This window comes from Papilio polytes, unplaced genomic scaffold (genome assembly GCF_000836215.1).
Source record: "Papilio polytes unplaced genomic scaffold, Ppol_1.0 DF824381.1, whole genome shotgun sequence".
Lineage (NCBI taxonomy): Eukaryota > Metazoa > Arthropoda > Insecta > Lepidoptera > Papilionidae > Papilio > Papilio polytes.
Window position 1 is genome coordinate 279,489 of NW_013524823.1, and position 24,461 is coordinate 303,949.

The 24,461-nt window shown below is 31.7% G+C and overlaps 1 protein-coding gene across 1 annotated transcript in view; it reads left to right on the forward strand.

Annotated features, from left to right (window-relative positions):
* Positions 1 to 6,662: 6,662 nt before the first annotated feature.
* Positions 6,663 to 24,461, forward strand: part of LOC106111926 (glutamate receptor 1-like) — a 93,847-nt gene continuing 76,048 nt past the window's right edge. The window contains exon 1 of the mRNA XM_013294134.1: positions 6,663 to 6,902. Within this exon, the coding sequence (XP_013149588.1) occupies positions 6,788 to 6,902 (115 nt within the window). The 5' untranslated portion in view covers positions 6,663 to 6,787. The remainder of the gene's footprint in view (positions 6,903 to 24,461) is intronic.

Below are 24,461 nucleotides of genomic sequence, written 5' to 3' on the forward strand. Positions count from 1 at the left end.
TCAAAGGAGAATCCAAATCCACACTGATAGCGAACGTCGTCCTTTACTACAAGCATATTAGATGTCCACTTTGACAGTGTGTTTGTGAAGACGATTGTAAATTTACTCTTTGCCGGAGTTAGACTTAGTTTGAGCAAGCACGTTGTTTGCGTTCTGTTCAATGCAGCGACAGATCATTAGCAACTCACATACTCTATGTCGATATTTAGATAAAGCATATATTAGTTATCTTACTAGTGTTTATATATTCGTAGGTATACATTAGTTTAAAAATTTAGGTATATATTTAAAAAGACAAGGTTTCTTTGATAGCTAAAGAGGGTAGAAAACACTAATTATAATTCTCAGATTAATTTAACCGAAATAAATTATACATGCACTATTACAATAACTTGTACGATTTAATTAATATTATAAATGAAGAGAACTTCTGAATATAATTAAAGACAGGGTTGAACGGAAAAATAAAATATATTTCATTGAACCTTAATAATAAACGAAAAGGTGTGGGTAATAATGATAAAATTTTAATTAACTCTTTAAACATGTTAATTGGAATCGGATATAAATTATGAACTCTGTAAAGTAAAGGGTAAACAAATAAAGAACTTTTACATTTCTCGTTTGCTATATACTGCGCAAAAATCTTTGTTTTTTACAAGTCAGTATGGTAAAGTGTCCCTAAATCAGCCAATCTGAATATGTCCGACACGAAAATGTAAAATTCAATTTATCTTAGGACTTTGGGATGTATTCTTAAATATAAAACGTCGTGGGTAACCGCATCTGAGAAATTCTCTTTTAATAAAAGTTCTGGCTTTTGTTTCCTTAATTGAAATCAAATTTCAAGAGGGACGCAGCTGCTGCGTTAGGACTCGTAGCGGTGACTCGAGATTGCTTCTTTTCTTTTGAAATCGTTCATTTCAACTAAATTACTGGTAACTTTAATAATAAGAAATTATCAAACTTTTAAGTAGATGTTGAATTAAAATGAATAATTGCCTGTTTTCAATTTCTTCAATATTGCATTAGCGTATAGTTTTGTATAAAGGATATCTATGCGTCCGTATATTGCTTAGTGAATTACCTTCTAATTACAACTGCTTATGTCAGCTTATAATTTTAATGTTCTTCATAGATATTTATCTTTAACGATAAACATACGAGCTACGCCAATTTTAATGAGAACCTGTTGTGTTAATTTGAATTCTATCGAATGTTTTACTATCCAGGCTTTCATAAGGAAACAAAATCTAACGTACAAACTCTGCGTTCTATTTTCACTATGTTTTCATATCTTTTATTCCGCTTCAGTTCATGTTCGCTTTCGCGGGAGTGTGCTACAAGATTATCTGTGACAGACTTTAAATACAAATAGTACGCATTGAAGAGCAAACAACACATTCATGCACCAACAACTTGTCTAATAAATTACCTAGACATCCATCTATTATGGGGAACATCGATGAAAACAATACCAAGCGTGATTCAAACAAAAATCGCATGCCAAATACAATTCGGCTAATTTACAACGGTTTTGCAAATAACGTACATACAGTTGCAATTTAATTGGGTCGTAACCTGATCCCGCTTTACCGTACGAATGCATCTGTGCCTACGTGATTTGATTGAGAGATAAACATTTGTTTACTAACGGCCGAATACTGAAACGTCATGTAAATATGTAACAAAGTCTTATTCTGGGTTCTTTAAGTTTCTATTTGATTCCTCATTGCCTAGCGGTTCATTAGTGTTAAGTCGACCTATCTTTCAACTGAGTAAAACTCAAGTTAAGTAACGCATTTCATGAAGTAATCGAGCCAAAAACAGTAACGAATGGTTAAACGTAGCTGGGAAACCGAACATTAAACGATGAAGCCAAGATTAATCTTCAAATTTTTATGCCTATAGGATATTAAGCGACGCATATGAAGCAGATCATTTAGGATTCGTTTTAGTATTTGGTAGTAAAAATTAATAAGAAATGCGGCATTAAAATATATCTTTCATGTTCATTAGTATACTTGTTTTATAATAAGAACCAAAAAGAATCGAAAACCAGCAACAAATACTGTTGGTAATAAATAAAAGGATTTAAACAAGTAGGTTCTTTTCTTACTCCGCACTCCCCGAACTGTGCCACTTTAAATTCCTTTGTAAATAGGAAGGTACATAATGGGAAGGAATCGTGGCCGCGACTAATGAACGCTACAATTTACTATTAAACAAAATTAAGGAGCCATTAAGAAGTACCCACAAACGAGCTCTATGGCGAGGAGGAAGTATGTTCAACTTTAGTAAAGATACTTCGTGAGTACGTTACGGTTACGTTTCCTTTGAACCCGACATGTTGTATATATGTTTATATTTACTTCAATATTAACATTTGACTTTAAAATAACCATACTAAGATTACTAGATATATAAGTTTTACACACTTTAAAGTGGTAGAGCCCACTTTAACATCATCGTACGAATGGGCTAGCTCGCCCCCAGCAAAACCACGACCACACAGAAGCTATCTTCTACACGTCTATACGCGAAGTGGAAGCAATTCTGCGTTCCGTCTGATGAGTGTGGTGACGGGCGCCTTGTTCTAGTCCCTTTTACTTTCCACTCCTTTCTTAAAAAGGAAAAGTGGATTTGACGGCGGTGGAGACGCATGGGAAGGGAAATATCCTGTTTTTGTGCGTTCCCTCTTCCATCGTGCGAATGTCTACGAGCAGCGGTCGCTTCGCCATTTCGGCGAATTCTAGTTACCGCTTGCTCCTTTGCTATCTTAGATATATAAAAATTAAATAAGTACTTACTAACATTAATATGACAAATGCAAAGAGAATGATAGAGTTTTGTTACTATGTATCTCGATTTTATCTGTTACAGAAAATAGTCTAAAATAATACATAGGCTACTTTGTTGGTATTGCTTATATTCAAGACAAAGTCGTAGACAAAAGCTAGTAATATAGAATTCTATAAACCCGACCAAGCTTCGCATGGATGGACTTTTATTTTATAATGATATTAAAAGCAGCGGTAGCTTCTGTTTCCTCGAATTCAGTTGGCCGCTTGCTCGTTTGCTACCTGATATAAAAGTACAGCATAGGTAACTCAGAGATTATTTACATTTTAATGATGAAGGGATTTTTAAAACCGATATTTTTCATTCCATTTATTAAAAACATACGAAAATACAAATCTTTTTTCATATTACATATCAATGCTGATATTATAAAGAAGAAAGATTTGCATTTATGGATTTTTAAATTAAAATTAATATTTCCCTTCATTTTAATCTTCTACTTTTATTGCAATATAGTTTCATTTCCTAACAATTAACCTACTTGATAAAAGGCTTAATGCTGAAGTAGGGTGAAACAACGCAGGCTAGCACAATCAAACTAAAGAAGAAAGTAGACTGTATAAAGTGTGATCACGGAAACATTTCAGCCTTCGAGAATAATGCTGCTTAAACCTAACGTCTTAAAGCAACTGTAATTTCCCGCACTGGCTTATACTTGGATGTTTATTCAAATGCTGATGTTTGAGAGCTTTTATTCGTGGACTAAGCTTTATGTCATAACCTATCATTGAACTTGACAACAACGAACAGTTATTTTATCCGTACATCAATGGGTTTTTATAAAGATGTTCTGGCAGTAGAAACGCACATACCGTTTTCATTTAAAGATTTATTTTTTATAGATCCTTTTTTACTGTCAATCTTTACATTTTTTTGTTAATTAAGTTAGCGCTTGACCACGATCTCTCCTGATAATTTTTACTTAATTTTTTTATTTATTACCTTGAAATATATTTTCATCCAATCAAATGTGTACACAATAATCCTTATAATTATTCCATCGACCCATATCATATATAGAATTATTCGCACGTACAACAAATTAATTTTATTACACCTATCCCCGGCAGGGATCGGGCTACGTTCGTCGGCAAATGTGATCGTAATTTCAATTTAAAACTTTGCAAGATATGTTTACGTTGTGCTTAAATCGGGAGTGCGCTGGGAACTTACGGACGCCGTGCGGGTGTACAAAAGTCGAAAGATAAATGAAAAGTATTTTAATTATCTGCTACGACTATCGTAGCATGAATAACGTTCGTACACAAATGTCATACAAGTCTAAATTAATTAAACGTTTCTAGATGTGGTCGTCTTTATAAAAGCGGACATATTGTTTGCATAATAAAAAGTTAGATGAAATAAAGTACAAGAGTATTTTCAAGCTTTTAAGAAACATTCGGTTCAGTTATTCAGTTTATATTAAACAATCGTCAATATAATAATTGTGTATAAGCGAAACTTTATTTAAAAATCAAACATCAGTTGCTCATATTGCAAACCACATAACGGACTGTACAAATTGTGCAAACCAATGAACAATTAAAAATGACTGAAGCTACTGACCACTTTTAATGATTGAGTCTGATTAATTACATTAATTTAATATAATTAATTTGGCTATGGTGTTTTGTTTACCTCGAAAAATACGTTTTTTGACAGAAACTTCAAATCAATACAAAAAATTATATCTCAACCAAACTATTATTATGATGAAGCAACTATTCTAGAACACAAAGTAAGCAAGTCTAATGATAATCTCGATGTCATAAAAACCAATAGAAGAACCTTTTAGAATCACTTAAGATATCTATGTTTTTATCTTTAACTAAGTCAAGAAAATCCCAATTGATCTAAATTTTAAACTTGTAAAATATGTTTATATTTCAATGAAATAAACGCATATAAAAAACGAATTCCATTGCCCAGGAATCTAAAGTATAGTTTTAAATTGTGATAGCAAACAAAACCAACTGTACGAACAATGTAGATTTTAGTATATCACGAACGCAAAGAATATTAGTCGATAGATGTTATGAAAATTCTCCTATATATAATAATAATGGGTGGATCGTTCGTTGTAATAGATTTTGCCATAATGCGTCAAACAACAATAATTTATGAATAGATATTTGGCAAGCAACGGAGTTGGGAAAAGCGTGATAATTCTGGTGAGTGGATGCATCGTTTAAGTCGATGCGACCGATGTTTGAATTGACACCCCTGAGTTATGGTAGTAAATAACGTTTTTTTTTTTAAGAAATAATATTAAAGATTAATAAATAACAGGTTATTAACTATCCTTTATTACTTACTACGCTTGGACCCATGGACCCGTATGTTTATGTTGTTTTAAATCTATACTAAAATTATAAAGAAATATGTGTATTTTTGTATGTATTAGAATAACTCAAAGACTACTGGGATGTTTTCAAAAATTGTTTGCCCATTAAAAAGCGCCATTTTTTTTCATATTGATTAATTTCACGCAAGCGAAGTCGCGAGCAACAGCTAGTAAAAAATAAACTTTAAAAAAATTAACGAAAGTTATTTCCAGAAGGCTTTATCACGTATTGTATCTGAAAGAAAATTTGGCGCAATTCCTTTTGTAGCGTTTGTGTAATTTTCTGTTAAACGTTTCTGGGTCTGTCCTTAAATTCGCCTTCCCAAATTGTCCGAAGATAAATGTTGAAAAGGCAGAATGATTTGGAATTCCTTTAGATGCTGTTGATAATGACCGATAAAATAAATAAACAGAAAAAAATACTTTATTCAAAATGTAAAAGACACAAATGAAGAAAAAATTATAAAGAAAAAAAAAAGCTTCTATGTAAGCTGTAGCTACCTACCATACTTTATATTAAAATTATAAATGCGAAGTTTAGAAGGATGGATGTTTGTTAGCGTTTTAAGCCTAAAATGCTGAACGTATTTTGATTAAATTTTATATAGATGTGAAGCATAGTCCAGAAGAACACTTAATTTGCATTATTTTATTACATCGTCATATATAATATTTTGCGATAGAATACATACAAGTACATACATAACAGAAAGTTCCATAATTAAAACTATTTGTTCTGGGGATAGACTGGACACGGAAATTTTTATCGCATTTCAGTTTACCGAGTGTGCCCCGTGCTGCAATTTAAAAACAATACGAAGTTTAAGCGCGTAATCAAACTTCAGTGGCCGAGACAAAATCTAAACAAAAACCAGTTACCGTACGGGAAATGTTTCCATCGAAAGTCCTCCTGTCTTCTACGCACGGAAGATTTAGAAAAAACATTTTTTTTAATTAAATGAATATTGGTAGCTAAATGATAAATATCACACGCAATTATGTGTCATAAACTATTTATTCTTAAACAATATTAGGAATTAGCAGCATTCCAAAAAGCCCTTATATGATCGAATCATTTTCACACAGATTCGTATCAATTTGTTAACATTTTGAAGAACTAAATCAAATGATGGCATTCAATCGACTTTATTATATTATCTAGATTGTGCAAAAAAAGTCGGTACGGTTTTTTTTTAATTCGTAATTGTTAAGTTCTCAATTAACATTTCTATTAAAACAATGTACCATAGGTGGGAATAATCGATGGAAAAAAAATTAAGAAGTTTCATTGGGAACGAAATAGACCATTAAACAAGATTATTAAAGAAAAATAAAAGCAATAAAACAAGTCGTGCGTTTCGTATAGGGAGGGAGGGATCCTGGGGGTGACGAGGGCGGGCGGATACCGGGTGGCTTGGCTCAGTGCAGTCGGTATTCGACAGCGGGAGTAATCGGACTCACGCGCGGGAACCCAACTTAAACTTTCGGGACCCGACTTGCTAGTGAGCGCGAAAGTAATGTGCAGCGCAAAATGTTGAAATAACTTTTCCATAAAAATTAACGGACTAAAGAATTTTAAAAATGGCGCAATTCAAATTATTCAAAATGATTATTAAAACTGTGTTGACTTTACTTTTTATGATGTACTTTGACGGAGTTACCAAAGGTCATGTGCGAAGTGATGTGGTTTCTATTGGTAAGTAATAAATTTACGAAAGAAATGATTTTTAATTTTTTACCAAATATGTTTGACAATTTATGTTATAAATTTAAGCAATTAAGATACAAAATGTAGACGCGAGTTATTTAAAAAAAAATTACCTGAAAAGGGAAAATTTATAAATCTTAATTTTTGGTGTATATTGTATTTTCTACATTAAAACATGAGAACTTTCAAAAAGTGCATTATAATTTTGACGTCTGGTAACTTTTTTTTTAAATTACATGCATTTAGTTATTATTAGGATAATATTTTTTCAGGTAATTTATTATTTTTATCAAAATGATTGGAATTTTTTTAATGAATACTCGCTTTAAATTCGTGATATGTAAGATGTGTTTTAATAATTTTTTTTCTATTAAATTCCAAATGAACTGTTGTAAAAAATGGCACAGAGTAACTGTCGATGGGGCAATCGAATTATACTGATAAAATTTTGAAGATGGCTCCATCGTTCCTGGTAATTTTATTTGAGCCACAAATTATTTTCATTACGTTCATTTTACCAACAACTGGTTACAATTTTGTAATTGTAAAATCAGCGCACGCTATTTCACTCCCAAGGTACAGACAGCTAAAGAATTTTCAAAGTGATGTTAGAGTTAAAAAAATTATTGATATCAATATGTGCTTTTTATTTTATTGCTTCTACTTCGCTTTTTTTTTAGTTCTGATTTTGCGTCAATGAAGATTTATTTAATTTTTTTATTGTTGTATTCTTACATTACATATATGTTCTTGAAGCGTATATCCCACACGTCTATGTTCTAAGTAAGATGTGTATTTTACATTTGTTTTTTTTAATGTAATTTTGACTTATACTGCTGGCCGTTGAAATTTGGCAATGTCCGAAACCTTACTGAAAAAACCTCTTTCGTAATACGCTTGATCCTAACATAGTGGGTACGGACTCCATTAGCTGTTTACAAAGCTCCAATATTCGGTGATACGGCCGTCGGTTTTTTTCCTGTCCACATTGCTACGGGATTTTCTGCTTTTAGCCAGTCCGATGCCATATTACTTTTAATTAAAATGCTGTGGCAGTATCATGTTATCTATTCATTAATCACAGACTTTTCTCTTTAATCTGACTATATTTTGAAAAAAAAAACAAAGGATGAAAAATAACTAAGGATGCAAATTTTAAAGATTAACTTCAAGATTGGCGAAATAATTTTAGTCACTAGAAAATACAGTTTACATTTTGAAATAGTGGTAGAGCCCACTTTAACATCTTCGCACAATGGGCCGGCTGGCCCGGTGCAATACCACGACCACACAGAAGACAGTGAAGTGGAAGTAATTCCGCGTTTCGTCTGGTGAGTGTGGTACCGGAGGCCTATGAAATTTGGCATAGATGGTAATCTGCATACTTAATTACTTTTGTTTTTTTTTTTTAAATTCCACGCGCCCGGAGTCGCGGGTGAAAGCTAGTACGTTGTGTTAATAAATACAATTATTGTGTTTGTACCAGAAATGAACACACGTTATAATAATTTATGAATTTCTGATGTGGAATTTAAGTGGAACGTAATACAAAAGTTAAAACATTAACATTAACCTACATACATTCATTACTTTTTTGGTTGATATTTATGCCGCGTGAACACAACTGCAGTATTTTTATTTGAAATAAAACAAATCACAGACCAGATTATTATAATCTTAGCTTTTTAACTATGTCCCAAAAGAAGGAGGTATTCAATTTGTCTGTATGCTTTTTTAATGTGTGTTACGGCATAACTCCGGCCATGGTAGAAAGATTTTGAAAATTCTTTTTTTTATCTGAAAGGTTGTGCTTGCAGATTGGTATCATTTCTTTGTTTAATTTTTGGAGTCAAAACTACAGCGTAGTTAAATAGTTTGGCTCAAAATCGCGTAACAAAAATTGGGGTTTTCTTTGCTTTTCTTGCTTATTATATTCTAATGTTAAAATGTATTTTCATCTTTAACATTAACCCAAGTTTATTATCTGTACCAATATTTTTTATCTGTATAATTTATCGAGCATAAATTCTTTGGAAATACTATTCTAAGCCCTGTTTTCTGATTTTTAAATTAACTATTTAATAAATAATAAATTCCAAACAGCTGGTGCTGAAATGTTTAATGAAATTTATAACTTATCGATGTTATGCTCTTCGCTGTCAGATAACGATAGTTAGTAAATCTTAGTAAAAGGATCAAGACTTTCAGTGTTTAGAGAAGTTTCATACTGTTTCAATCGAGTTTTAATTACTTAAAACGTTGGTATATTTTTTATGGATTTGAAATAATATATTTTTTTATTTATTTATAAAATTTTAGACAAAATACAAATATAGCTCAAAAATCATATCATTGGTTTGTCCGCACGTGGGGTGAATTTTAGTTAATTATTTCACTTATTAAAATCTTGAATTTAATGTTTCACCTGAACTGGTTTTAAAGATCACTAAAACTCCACCTTCCCCGTCGACTTAAATCAGACGATATTGTATAATTAACCTATCTTCGGTATTTGTATTTGCCTTTTTAAACCTAAAAGACGTATATTTTTTTGCCTTTTGTAGTACCAGCTGTAACAGCTTGGTATTTTTCTCATCCTATAAAAAGAAAGATTATGGATGTTACTGTGATAAAACTGTTGTATACGAATTTCAAAAAGAGTTGCCAAACAATGTGTTTAATCCGTAATACACGCTACGATAAGTACTTACACGATGAGTTATTAGCTGCCATAAATAGAACGCCTTTAAAGCTTCACGCAATTTTATTCGTTTCATAGATTTATATTTATGACTTTTTTTATTACAAAATGATTCTTCTTTTTTCCAAAATCAATGGATTTCATTTCATAAAGAGATATTCCCTGTGCTGTTTAATGACATTGCAAGAATCAGTCTCACTTAGAAGTTAGCCTCACTAACTATCCCTATTATACTCCTGCGCAGAAAATTTATTTCATAAAATCTTAATAGAACTAACGCTTAGACACAGCTTTGCGATAATCGATATGTTATTAACACTCTTATGATAAAAAAAAATTTAGTGGCAGTATTATATAATGAATTTTCTAATTTTAGTAAAAAAATATAATTCATCCGGTTGTATTTATATTTTTGTCTGTAATAAGAAATGTAGTATTATGGGTCTAAATTACTTATGACTAGTTCTAGCGTCTTAACAGTAGTTACGCTTAATCAAAGAAACTAATTATTTCGTATCAATGTTTGAACAAAAGTCAATTATTTTGTATCGTTATTCGAATGCTTCGGTAAACTTATTATTGTCCCAAGATTATTACTAAATGTGACACTCACGATAAATGAAAGGAGAGATTAATGACGCGGAAAAGTTCTCGATACTTTGCTTGCTCCGAGAGCTACTCTGAACAGAAAACACACATTTATGACCACTTTTTTATATAAAAGTGAATTGAAATATCGAGTTGTAAGAAGTTATTTTTTTAGAAAAGTATATTTGGTAACATATACCAGATATTTTCGGTTTATTACTTTTTTTATAAACAGCGAGTAAGTGTCGTAAGTAAAAATAAGAAAATAGGTTACTTATGCCATGCCATGAACATAATCCTTATAAACGAAGTTGCAGTAAAATGGAAAATTAAAGTAATATGGTTCCTCTGAATTAACTAATCTGTGGATTCGAGTTCCTCATAAATATTCTTAGTACTCCTTCAAATTTATTCGAATGAAACAAAATTTTAGTATACCTGAATTAAAACTGGAATCTTACAAACAGCCAAGACCAACTCGGCTTTTCTTTACGTAATCACAGAGCTTTGAAAAACAAACTCATTTAAAGTACTTTAAAACTGCACAATCGTTGGGAAACAATCGCTAACGACCAGCAGGATGTGTATTTGTTAGTTCCGATTTAATCCGAATCTGTTTTTTACTGCATGCTCTATGTGGGAAAATATTACCCTGTATTCGATATTGTAACGTCCCAGTTCTACATGATACCAATTTTAAATGCAATAAAACGTAAAAAATGAAACTATGACAAAAAGAATTTTAAGTACTTGATATAAGAGAAATATCGGTTTAATTATTTCAATTAAATTTAAAGCGATTGTCAACTTTGTTAAATAAAAAATTGCAATATCCAATAAATTGTACAAGGGTAAAAATATGTTTGAATAAGGGTTTTAGTTTCGATATAATTCTAAGAGGACATAAGCCTGACGGGTTCTTTGATGCAGGGCAATTGACATCTCTGGAATAACTTTTACTAGTAAAAAGGGAAAAAGCTTTCCTCCTCAGTTTAAGTAAGGAAAAAAACTATTTCAAATAAATCTCGTATGTCTCTAGCATATCGGGATTTAACCAGGAGGCATCGAATACACGAGACTCGACAGTAAACTTTAAAGTGCAACAGAATTTAAATTAGAAACGTAACTCAGCAAAGGCAGATTATGAAAATATTTTTAATATTTGAGCCGATTTCAGTGGGCGCAGTGATTAGTCGATGACTTTCAAACAGAACATATGTATCTATCACGAAATCACTTATTAAAGTAGGTTTGAGTCTTTTAGAGAAGGCGAGATAATGACGATCTCAATCATCTGACTAAATTCAAATTGCAGCCATCTAGATTGAGCTATTATCTTGTAAAATTATAAAGATATGATAAATGCGAAAGTTTAGATGGATGGATGTTTGTTAGAGTTTGTAGCCTAAACTACTGAATGGATCTCGATGAAATTTGGCATGAATGAAGAGGGTAGTCTGGAAGAACACACGGGCTACTATTTTTTTAATTCCACGCCGACGAAGTAGCGAGCAAAAGATAGTATGCAATAAAAGGTTTACGCATTAAATGGAACACTTTAGTTCAAAAACTTAAATGGCTTCGGTGAAATGGGAACCATACTTTTGGTTTGATAGCCACAGAGAGAAATCGTGGTGGACTAGAGTGGAAAGTACTTAACAAATGCAGTTGTAGAAATTACAAACAATGGTTACAGCGTATCGTAATTAAACGCTCTTATACATCTACCTAAATAACACTTTAATGTTATTAAACAACGGAAAATTGTTAAGATAATTGTAGCAAGTTATAGCATAACTTAAATAATTAACTAATGTATTTTTATTAACTTTTAAAAGTATTTTAAATTTACTGTAGAGAAACTTTTAAAATGATAAAGAGTAGATGTGCAGGCATAAAGCAAATGAATAGCAAGACGACCGCACTGTAGTATGTACACGCTTAATGGTTAGAGGCGTCTGGGAAACATTAGGTTATGAATTTAGGTCGTAAATCCAAATATTATCAAAACTAACAATCGTCGTTACGCCACAACTGGTATGAGCACAGTCGAAACTGTGTACTCAGATCTTTAAACAATATTTTGATATACCAACTTGCAACACAAAAGTGTACATTTCTGATTCAACATTAGATTATTGGCTTGAAATTTGTGTTTAAGTGTTACAAAAAAATAGAGACGTACTCTAACAACGACCATCATACCGAAAAAAATTCTTACTAGCTTTCGCCCGCGACTCCGTCCGCGTGTAATTGAAAAAAAGACAAAAGAACCTATATGTTTTGCCGGACTTATCATCTATATCAAATTTCATCTAGATCCGTTCAGCCTTTTAGACTACAAACTTTAACAAACGTCCATCCATCCATCCTTTCGTATTTACAATATTAGAAAGATATTTACATTGGTTTTTCTTATCACCATACCACACTATACATCGTTATTTTAATGTTGACATCAAAATGTAATCCTATAGGAGAAACTGTGAGCAAATCATAACAGTCGCTTTGGGCAAGTTTTTCCCCCAGTCAGTTGTCATTGCAATATGCGCTCCAATTTACTACGCTGCTAACACCAACCATATTTTCTGTGCGGCTAACTTCGCTAGTAATAAATGTGGAGTGACCAGTCCTTTTCCGTCCTCTTTCGGAAATCACCTCAAATTTTCCATTTTGAACAAATGAAGATAATCCCTCTAATAATGGCTTTACAAAAATGGTTGTTTGGAAGGAGATAAAGATAATTTTGCAACAAAAATACAGGTTTAAGCAGTTACTAAAGAAATAAAAACCCACAACTGCCAAGCATAATGTCAAATAATACCTAGCCATCTACATTGTGGTAATGTGAATGATACGCTTGTAAACGAAATCGGAAATAATATCACATTTTAATTCCTTACCATTACATTTCAAGTTAATATTGTTCATAATTTAATAAAGGTTAGTAACAGTGAATTCATATTATATTGTATTGATTATTTTAATAATTGTGTTTTAATGACAAAGTTGTAGCAAATAAAGTAATTCGACGAGTAACGAAGTGATTTGAGACATCGTTTCTCGTGCGCTCAGCAAAGGAATGAAATAAGTTGCCAGTGTCGGTGTTCCCGTCTAGTTATAACGTGGGTGCCTTCAAGAGCAGTGTGAATTATTGCTCACTGAACAAGCGTGTACCATCCTTCGACCACATCTTCTCTTTAGTCTAGGTGGGATCGTGGTCAAGCGCTTTTTTATACATGATAAAAAAATCTTTAACATATCGATGTTAGGTTATAAAAGCCATGTCAATAAAGTGACGCTGTGTTGAAATAAATCTGTGTTCGTGACTCCAAATCCCCCTTGAATAGTATCAAAGCATTTCTTTTTTAAATCCGCACAACATATTGCTTGATATTTTTTGATACATAACTGAATACGTCAATATGCTAACGATCTACCTCGTTTGTGAAATAATAAGCTGTTATCGTAAACTTACAGTTTCAACTTTGCATGTTTCTATTGTTGGATTATTCGCTTGAATTGTTATCGAAAAATTGATGCCCCGATGTTCGATATGATCTTTGTTAATACATAAGTTTAAATCCTTAACTTGTACTATTATAAATTCTAATTTCATAAAATTTCAATCTGTATTTAAGTAGAGATTGTATAATCGTTGTGTTACTATTAATATACTTTTCTGAAGTCTACAAAAAATAAAATATTCACAATTTATTTCAACCACCTTTCCTCTTTGATAAAATCGGATATTGAATCTAATCCATTGCTATTTAATATAGTCATGAGAAAACTAGGCCACGGCGTGTTCTGTAAATTATTGAATAAATCGTAACAAAAAATATCCTTCTGTAGTAGATACGACCCCAAGGGAGTAGTTCCTGCCCTTTTTCCCAGTGTTTGAACTTTCGCTGATGCCTTACACACATAAATTACTTTGACTGACTTTCTGCTATTCTTATTTGCCACACATTTATCATGGTAATGGTAAATTTTGAGTATTTATTATAAAATTCAAAGCTGGAAATTAATCGAGGGTTTGACATCCGCTATTCTATTATTGTCGTAAACTATATCCCAGAAACAAGCCTAAACTTAATTGTAATTGTACCAGAAATATCAGGGAATTAACAAAAAAGTCGTACCTAGTTCCTACCGACACGCCTATAGAAGACATTATCATCCTAGATTAGTGAAAGATAAATGTATCTTATGGTAGAAACTAGGTACGTTACTAGGTAGGTATGTTAAAGGTATTTTAGTTTTAAACGAGGATTTGATTCATTATAACAGTGGTAGTGCCGACTTTAATATCTTCGCACGAATGGGCCAGCTCCCCCGGTGAAAAACCACGACCACACAGAAAACAAGCGTGAAGTGGAAGCAATTCCGCGTTTCGTCTGATGAGTGGTGCCGGAGGCCTAATTTTACACACTTTCCATTTTCCACCCTTTTCTTAAGAAGAAAGAATGGGAAGGAAAAGTGGATTTGACGGCGGAGGAAACGTATAGGAAGGGGAAATGTCCTCTTTATGTGCGGCTCCTCCTTCGTCAATTAAGGGAAGGCAACGCATCTGTAATTGCGGATGTTTATGGGCAGCGGTCGCATTCCATTTCGGTGGTGGTGGCCGTTTGCTCGTTTGCCACCTTATATTATAAAAAAGAATTAACAGTAGAAACCCACACTATGATAATTAAATTGACACGACGCATACGCTGTTCTTCGACATTAGAATATTTATCATCTTTTAGTAGACAGAGCTACTATTCTACTAATAACGTAAAAAATATTTATGTATACACTTCACAGTGTATTCATATCGCATATTTTCACACTCTTGAATTTTGTAATCATGCTAATATTATAAATGCAAAAGTTTAGATGGATGGATGTTGTAAAAGTTTGTAGCCTAAACGACTGAATGGATTTTGTTGAAATGTGGTATGGATGCAGAGGATAGTCTAGAAGATCATATAGGCTACCCACTAATGTTTTTTTAAACTCCAAGCGGACGGAGTCGCGGGCGAAAGCTAGTCATTAAATAAAATAAAGTTTATTTTAGGTATACTTAATCAGCTTTGTTAATTGGATAAAAGCTATCCTTTAAAAACATGGTACTGGACATAATTTGCTGACATACGTGAAAATTAATCCTTTCGCATTAATATAACATATGAAATTATTTTATTATCGTTGATTTAACAAATGTTAACACCTACTACAAATAATGTTTAAAAAATACATCACATTTTGTCGACCAATGATCTCTTTTCGCTATTGTTTCATTAACCGCAGCAATATTTTTCGGAAAAAGTCATTGATTTTTTCGTTTGTTTTTTTCTTCTTCAAATTTTCAATTACCTGTACAAAAACATCGTATAAAATCATTGTATGAAACTATCTCGGATAGTATTATTTTAAAATATATATATAAAATTCTGGATGACATCAAATTTGAATGATCGTGGATACTTAATCTGGTATACTAAATAAGGAGAGAGAAGCGCCCATACGTCGGCCGGAATTCGAACGTGGCCCCTATGCCATTATTGTGATTTAGAATGTGGCTGTACTTTGAATGTGGACCGATAAATTAGATCTCAATCAGAGTGAAACCGCCATTTGTTATTCGTACATTGTGAAAGGCCAGAAGTGCGTCCAGACACCTTTGTTTCAATCATAAGGTATAACATTTCAATAATTTTCTTTATACAAGTACGGAAACAGGATATACTTGTTTTTCTTATTAATCAACTACCTGTTGCTCGTGACTCCGTCCACGCAAAATTAAGAATTGTAAAAAATATAATCTATGTTACGCAGGGATGACGTGGCTCTTTAATGGTGATTTTTTAATAGGTCCTATAGTTTTTGTATTATTTCAATATATGCACAAATACAAATGTTTCCTCTTTTTTCAATATAGATAAAGGATAGGTAATATGTACATATCTAAGTGTACATACAACTGTCCAATTGAGACCGTCTCGTCTGATTAAAGAGAGGGAAAAAAGAATTGTACTTTTCTCCAAAACGTTAGTTTATAGCTTGTTAATTTTTCTAATTATTTGTCACTGAACAAATAACGAAGATAAGTTTATCATTATGTACTTTAAATAAAAATACTTTCTTGATCACCTTAAGGTAACGACCAAGTAATATATTTAATTTGTAAATGTAGCATAACAACGGAAAAATGAAAAACAAGCGCAAATGAACACTTAAGGAAAGTAGAATGAAGATGGATGAGCCGTGAAAAAAACACCGTAACATATCACTTTTGCACTCACTTCGCGTTTCATGAAAATTATGAATGGATACCGTCGGTGGGAAGCGTTGCCGTGTCAGGATAGCTTTCATTGTTTATGCATGAAGTTATTATTTACGATCTCACCGTGTCTCAGCCGGTAATATTGGCCGGTCGCTATCGTATATAGAAAACCGATCCGATTACTATCATAACAAAGAAATACAATTTTTATCAAATACAACACGATTCCTTTGTTTCTGATGTACGTGGCAAAGGATTACAATTGTAACGAAATTAAAAAAGAACCTTATGACTTGGGGCTTTGGCTTAAAAAGTAGTTTAAACTAACTCTTGTTTGATACTTATTTACATGTTAATAACATTTTATCTAGCTATATAATAATTTACTCGTCTAAAATAATCTCAGAGAAGCTTGTAAAACATTTCATTAATACAGAGTTTTGTTTGAGATTTTATTAATTAGATATGTATCATACAAAGCAAATGACATTTTGTTTGAGAGACTTTGGAATATTCCAGCATATTACGTGTGACCGCATAAAGAACTTTCAGTGTATTCAAATGAAGCCAATCAATATCAAAGGAGCTTGGTCATAACATATTGCAAGATTTCGTATTATCTTACTAATATTAATAAAAACGAAAGTTTATGGTTAGATTTTATGTTAGATGTTTGGTAGAGTTTTTAGTTAGTCTGAGAGAATACATAGGCATATTTACATTTTTTTTTAATTTCACGCCAATGATGTCGCGGGTGAAAGGTAGTATACTACCTAACATATTTGTTTAAAAATAACAAATGAATATTAATAAATGTCATGAAAATGATACTGTCTACCATGAAAAAAAATTGTTGTTACTTTTATTAAAAGTTAAATAAAAATACAAATATAAATAATACTGTGCCTTGCAACAAAATTAATTTGAATTAATAAGGAATGTTTTATTAGCTTATTAATTATTATTTCTTAACTAAAAGTAATATCTAAAATCGTCGAAGAATTGTAAAGATGAGTAGCATTTAAAAAAAAAACATGCAAAATATTAAACCAACAGTCTTTCTATCAGTACTACATTTCCATAAAAAAAAATACAAAATATAACAGTTTCTCTATGTCCTCATTTCGGCTCTGGCGTGACACTTCACTTTCCGTGAGATATTAAGGCTGGAAGCATTTTAAACGAAGGAAAAATAAATTATCTGAGAAGAAAGCTTATGTTGGCTTTGAAGATTCTCCAATATTATACTGTGTTTTGCGATTTCATCACGTACAGGATTAAATTGTTGACATCTTGTAAATAGTGGCCCGAAATTTCGGAGACGTTACGTGCGTGATTTTATTAAGTCTATATCGAAAAATAATTTTCATAGGTTTATATCAAAACGATTCTTTTATTCATAAGATCTTTGTTATTTTAAAAGATTTTCGGTCTGATTTATTGCTTAGTTTAGTTATTAAAACTTACATTACTAAATTATTAAAAAAAAATAGTATACAATTATTTTCATTGCGATTCTACTTGTATTTTAATGATTATAAAATGTTTACCTTCCTCAACAAGAATAAAAGTATTTAGTTAATGTTGAAGAATGAAAAATGGATGGATTGCGTGAAAGGAGACATGATCAAGAAAGGAGTGATGACTGAGATGACGGATGATAGAGTTATTTGGAGAACGAAAACCCGGTGCGCCGATCCTACTGGAGTAGGATAAGGTAGGGGAGTTTATATTTAAAAATTAGTAAAAAAATATTTCATAGCACAATTTTTATGCTATTTTTCATAAGGCGCAGATAACAATTACGTAAAGATTAAAATAAACAATCTCGGTAAGCATCGATTTTAAAAACAACGGAAATAATCGTGAAGCTACTGGGTGAAAAATGCACATTTCACGTCTATGGCCAGCTGTAATCAATCAAGGGAGAAACGCAAACAACACATAGCTATAAAACTACAATTCTCTTCTCAAAACAGCCGGGACTCATTCATTTTTCGAGTTTTATTTTAATATCCAATACAATCTCGTACGTAAAAATCATACAAGATTGTATTTCCAGCATCAATATCACGGAATGACTGCAATTATTGTTATACCCTGGATGTTAATCATTAAGCTCTCGGAAACATACCAAAAATTAACATTAACATTGGAATATTTTCTTTATTTCACTCGTGGGAATGAATATTTATGCATCGGAGTCGTTAATATTTAACGACGTAGAGAGTACCCTTTGTTCAGCAGTACATCGATATTTTTAATTTAAGAAATTAGTCAGATGGTAAATTTTCTTATAACTTATATGGAGTTTCAGGAAGATTACGTCACAAGCCTTTAAGCCCGTTAAAGTGTGGCATAGATTGGCGTGAGATTAGAGTGATATAGAGCGTGATTTAATGAGGACTTTAAACAAAAAGAGGCATAAGACATTTCCGATTAAGAGTATCAATATGTTACATTTATAAAAGAAAAGATAAACAAAGTATTATGTTAATAATGTTTTTAATTACATCTAATCGATTTAACCCTTACATTAGTGTCAGAAATCTGTACTAAGGGCAGATTTCTGTATTTAGGTAGTCGTTGAAGGGCTCTAAGAGTATCTGTTGGCAATAAATCTGTCTCGTTAAAACTTTGTACACGACATATTATTTTTTTAAGATAACGATGCAAGATTTTTTAAGATTCGTAGTTAAAAGTTAGTTTGTAAAGTACCTGCGAACACCACAGCATTGTCATTCAGATAGAATTCAAGACGCTAGTTCCAGTTTACGTAGACGTGTAGATGAGGAAATATGTTGTTGCTGAGAAAACTTAAAGTTTATTTCGAAGTCTTCAAGTCAACAGACAGTATTTCCCGTTAAAAGTTTTTAACCATAATTTTGTTCAACGAATTCACAAGAAATTTTCAAGTGCTAAAAATCTAAAATGAAATGTTGAAATTTTTTAAAATTTAACTACCTTCTTTCGTAACTTGACAATTCAAAAATAATGTAATATTTTTAAGAGTTTGATAGTAAATACCATAGTTTGACTAAATTATCGCACAACTATTGTGTGATTGTCGATTGTTTCGCAGTCGATTCAACTGTTTAGTTGCACAATTAAAAAGAGCAGTGTGCGCACCTCCAAAAAGCTCACAAGAATCAAAGCGAGACTAAACAATTGTGCGATAGTTTGGTCAAAGGTATGCGCATACTTTAATGGAATTTCATTTTATGGATTTCATCTGTTTAAACTGATTATTACACAAGCGGAAATTTCTCAGTTAGCATGTCATTTTTAATCAAAGCAAACAATCTGTAGCAAAGTTTGAGTCTATTAACATTCATAAGGCGCTCGTAACAAAGAGCGAAACTTATAGCAATATGCAAACTAAATTAAGAGTTGCAGTTGTGATAGGATCTCACAAGGAACCCTTGTACCTTTTGAGACAGTTGATGGAAATCATCTAACATATTTCGCTACGAAAAGCAGTTAAGGAATTATTAAGAAAGTGTTGATATAGATAATCATACCATTGCAAATATTATGCCAAACGATGTCAATATTTGTTGCTTAAGTGTTAAATGTATGTAGGTATATTTGTATAAACATGTTATTAATCTAAAAAAATATCAATGCAATTATTTAAAATAAATCGTTCACAAAATTTATTTTTACATTGCAAAAATAGAACTTAAATCACTGTACTTGTACACAGTACTTGACAATTAAATTACATTATTTTTCAGTACATTTTTTATCTCTGAAACTTCTATTTAATTCAAGTAAGGGCGATCGGAGGATATCAAAGGTTGAGCTGGTATCATATTTTATCTCCGTCCGTGTTGGCAAGGAGCCTTGCCAGTTTTACTAGAGCAAACTACATACAAGCGCTCCTCACCCAACACAAATACTTCTTCGGCACTTTATGGACCACATAGCATCAATAACAGGCTATTACAGCTCCACTGCGGACGATAAATAACATGTCTATCTTATTTAGCATAAACTAAATTGTAATCTATAAAACAAATTCAAAGTAAACTATTTAAATAGCTAATATAAAAAAGTATTTTTTTTTAATATTAAGCGCCAGTAGCCTAATGGTTTGGGGTACGAACTACCGATCTTGCGGTCGAGGGTTCAAATCCCGCCATTCGACAATTGTCGTGAACCATATCCTAGCACAAGCCTAGAGCTTAGTTGGAATGATTAAAGGAAATATTAGTAAATTAACAAAAATCTAATATTTCATAAAAAAATGTCACTGTTTCTGTGGAGATGAATACATCAAATAATAAAGACCTTATGTTTGGGTCTATATCTAATTTCTGTATAAACTATGAGTATATAAATTTTCTTGTTGGTTTCTCTGGGATTTGTGTTAGTATAAACAAAAATAGTTCTTACAATAATGAAATAAAACAAATCAAGAACGGACAGTAGGTTCTGTAATAGAACATGCATTGTATTTTATAATATGTTTTCTGATCTCGGAATTAGATTTAAAATGAGAAATGTCAGTTTACGTGAACTTGATGTCTAGCATTACACTCTCATACGATGTGCAATCTTTGTTGAATGTCATACGTTTCTCATTTGGCTCTGATTATTTTATTTATGCTAGGACAAAAATCGTAAAGAAAGCATTGTATGGTATTGCACACTAGAAAAAATAAGATTCAATATTTTAATTTGACAACATTTTCGTTACATCTTACTGATCAATTCGAAAGTTTCGATGGATGGATGTTTGTTATAATTTGTTGTCTAAGAATACATCGGCTACTCACTTTCTTCTTAATTCCTATCGAATGGAGTTGCGAGCCAAAGCTAGTTTTCTATAGAGGAAACAAGAATGGGTTTTAAAAAAGGGGGAAGACAAATATTTACGAGTAGAACCTAAGAAATATCTATAATTGAATATTGTTTATTTTTCATAACCGAAAATTAAACTATTGAATGAAATATCACATTCGTGTACACTTTAAAATAAAATACATTTCCGCTTTAAAAATTCGCGGAATATGTGTTTGTAAACTGCCTGACGAAAGAGTTCAAGTAGTCACAGTACTATACGCCATTGAAAATTATACCTTGTCACATTTGCCCGTAGAATATTCAAGTAATACCTACATAAATATATTTGTGTCAATTATTTAGTAAAATTGTAGTGCAAAGGAACGTGAAAAAATTACAGAACTAGTTACACAATATGTTTTTACAAGCTTGAAAAATAAACTTCGCCATCTATCCAACAAAAGTATTAAGTTTTCAGTAGTTACTCAAATTCTATATTTATTCCGTTATTTTTTATAAAAAGAAAAAAAAAACTAGTTACAATTTTATACGACAAATATCTAATAAGAATTTAACACATAACTTTCTGTTCAACAAACGTTAATTAAACAAAATCTAAAATTTTATTTCGAACATATATTAAATAGGTAATTTGAAACAGACTGGTGGTAAAAGGTCTTGTCTTAGTAATATAAACTAATGAAATTTTATCGCACTAAGCTTCTGTTTCTATTTCTCATAAGAAAAAATATACGAATTTATCGTCACAGCAAAGATCTTGCTTTAATTGGCACTACGGAACATTTTAAAAACGTAGTTTTACATAACATTTATAAATGTTTACCACACAAAGTATGACAGCCAATTACATTGAACCGCAACGCGATCAAATAATAATAAACGTAGTTGATAAATAATCGAATATAATTAAACGGATTAATGGCGGGTTAATAAAAGCTAAGGACCTGTCCCACCACTGGCTGACAGAAGCCCAGATAGCTTAAAAAAGACGTCACTGTCATATAAGGTAACAAAATCCGACATTTCCATCACATATTTTACACGTTGTATTGCTATCAGACAATTTATAATTTGGATAGACAGGTCCTTACTGTCACAATTAATTTAATGGTATCTAAGCATGATAATTTTATACGAACTACAAGAACGATTCACAATAAAAAAAATTAGGGAATCTGTTTCAGGTTTCTTGGACATATTTCACGTGGATAAAGTCGCCATTGACTAAAACAATCAAATACCTAAAAAAATAATTGAAATAATGAAATTTACATACATAATATTCCTGGTAAAATTCCACCTTAAATTTCAAGGGGGACTACAAAGCCGATTTATCAAAATATATGTAGCCCTCTTCGCTTTTTACTGAAATCTAATTTACTGACTATGAAGATACTTGAAGCGAGACAGGGAACGGTCTTACAGGAAGTAGTCGAAAATCTTATTATCCTAGGTACGAGAAAAATATACTTTGCTACTCAAAAGATAAATCCATTCCATTTTTCCTACAAAACGGCAACTTATTAAAACACGTCCAAACAACATCAATAAAACGAATTCAACTACCGTTGTACTGAAACTTTAAAATAACTTGTATATTGATATTTTCTCGTTTTAATATTTAGATTCATAAATAAAAGATGACCAACACATATCTCTATTAGTTATAACCATACACTTTAAACACCAAATTGCTTGGAATATTTTGTTAGATTTATTCACTTGGTGTGTTGCAGTTTCTAGAATATCCACATTTCGCTATAAATTGATAAACGACGCACAATAAATATAGAGGTGGGCACAACGCCAGGAACAACTAATACAAAAGTCGTATTAAAATTTCAGCTTCAACAATATATCTAGATTATTAACTTCCCATACACCTGAAATACTTTAAATTACTCGATATACGTGGCTTATTAACGTAAATAAAATTACCAAAACTAATTCTAACTTAATAAAAAACTCTTTTGTAAACAGTTAGGACACTCAGTTATTTATTTTATTTTATTATTTATTTTTACTTAAGCGTTAAAAATGTTAGTTCTATATAAAACATTTAGATAAATGTCAGTGACGTTTAGATTATCATCATCAGCATACTACTTGGTACAGGAATTCTCCAAATGCCTTCGACTGTACTCAGTCCTTCCACATCCAACAACTTTCCGCCAAGCACACAAAGTCGTCGATCCACCTGGATATGGAGTATATATAGATGTCATATTTATAATATAAAATATTGCTTCTCCTAGTCTTTACACTTGACTGGTTTTATCGGCGCGTCTTTTTACAATTTCATGCCAAACTGCTACATAATTGTAAAATTCACTGAAATCGGATTCCGATATACTAGGAACGAAACTTAGTAATACTGTATGACATATTATTATTCATATTACATTAAAATAACAGTACAAAAATTTCAAATGTATAAGTGTTTAAATTTAAATACCATCTTAGCGTAAACTTCTTAAGTCACTAACTTACTTTGTAATTAATGCTCTGAGAAAATTAATTAAGACACATTTAGTAAGCCTTTTAAAATTCTCGAAGTTTTGTTTTAAATTTTATCTTGATATTTTGTAACTTAAAACATGTATACTTGTTTACGATTACCATTGTACGTTTTTGAACTCTATTCCACAGAATTCTAGTTTCATTACTATATTGAAGAGTTTTGTAACTTTCACAAAGATAATAAAAGAGTTACCCTAACAAGTATAGTTAGCCATAGTTTAGTTAAACACATCTTACAACTCCGACTGACCGCCGCTGATTGTTGTTATGGACAGCAAAGTGGTTGTATTTTTCACCACAAATTTGTATTACCATAACTTTCGGTATACGAGTAAATACATTACTAAGATCTTCGGTATAAAGCCCGCAACACACGCTACATTTTATTCAGATATAACTGAGCGTGTGTAGCGGGTTTAAATAGATTAGTAAGATCGCATATTGCTAGGCTACGATTTGTTGAAAATCGCGCCAGGTCTAGAGACAAGTTATTAAACAATCTATTTAGACTATACCTAAGTTTTCTATCAAAATACATGCGTGATATAAATTTGAGGGAAATTGATATCAAGCAGTTTCTTCCACTACCGACACTTTACACCGCTTAACCGCAAAAAACCATCGAGCTTAATTAAAGAAACGTTTTGGCTTCGGAATG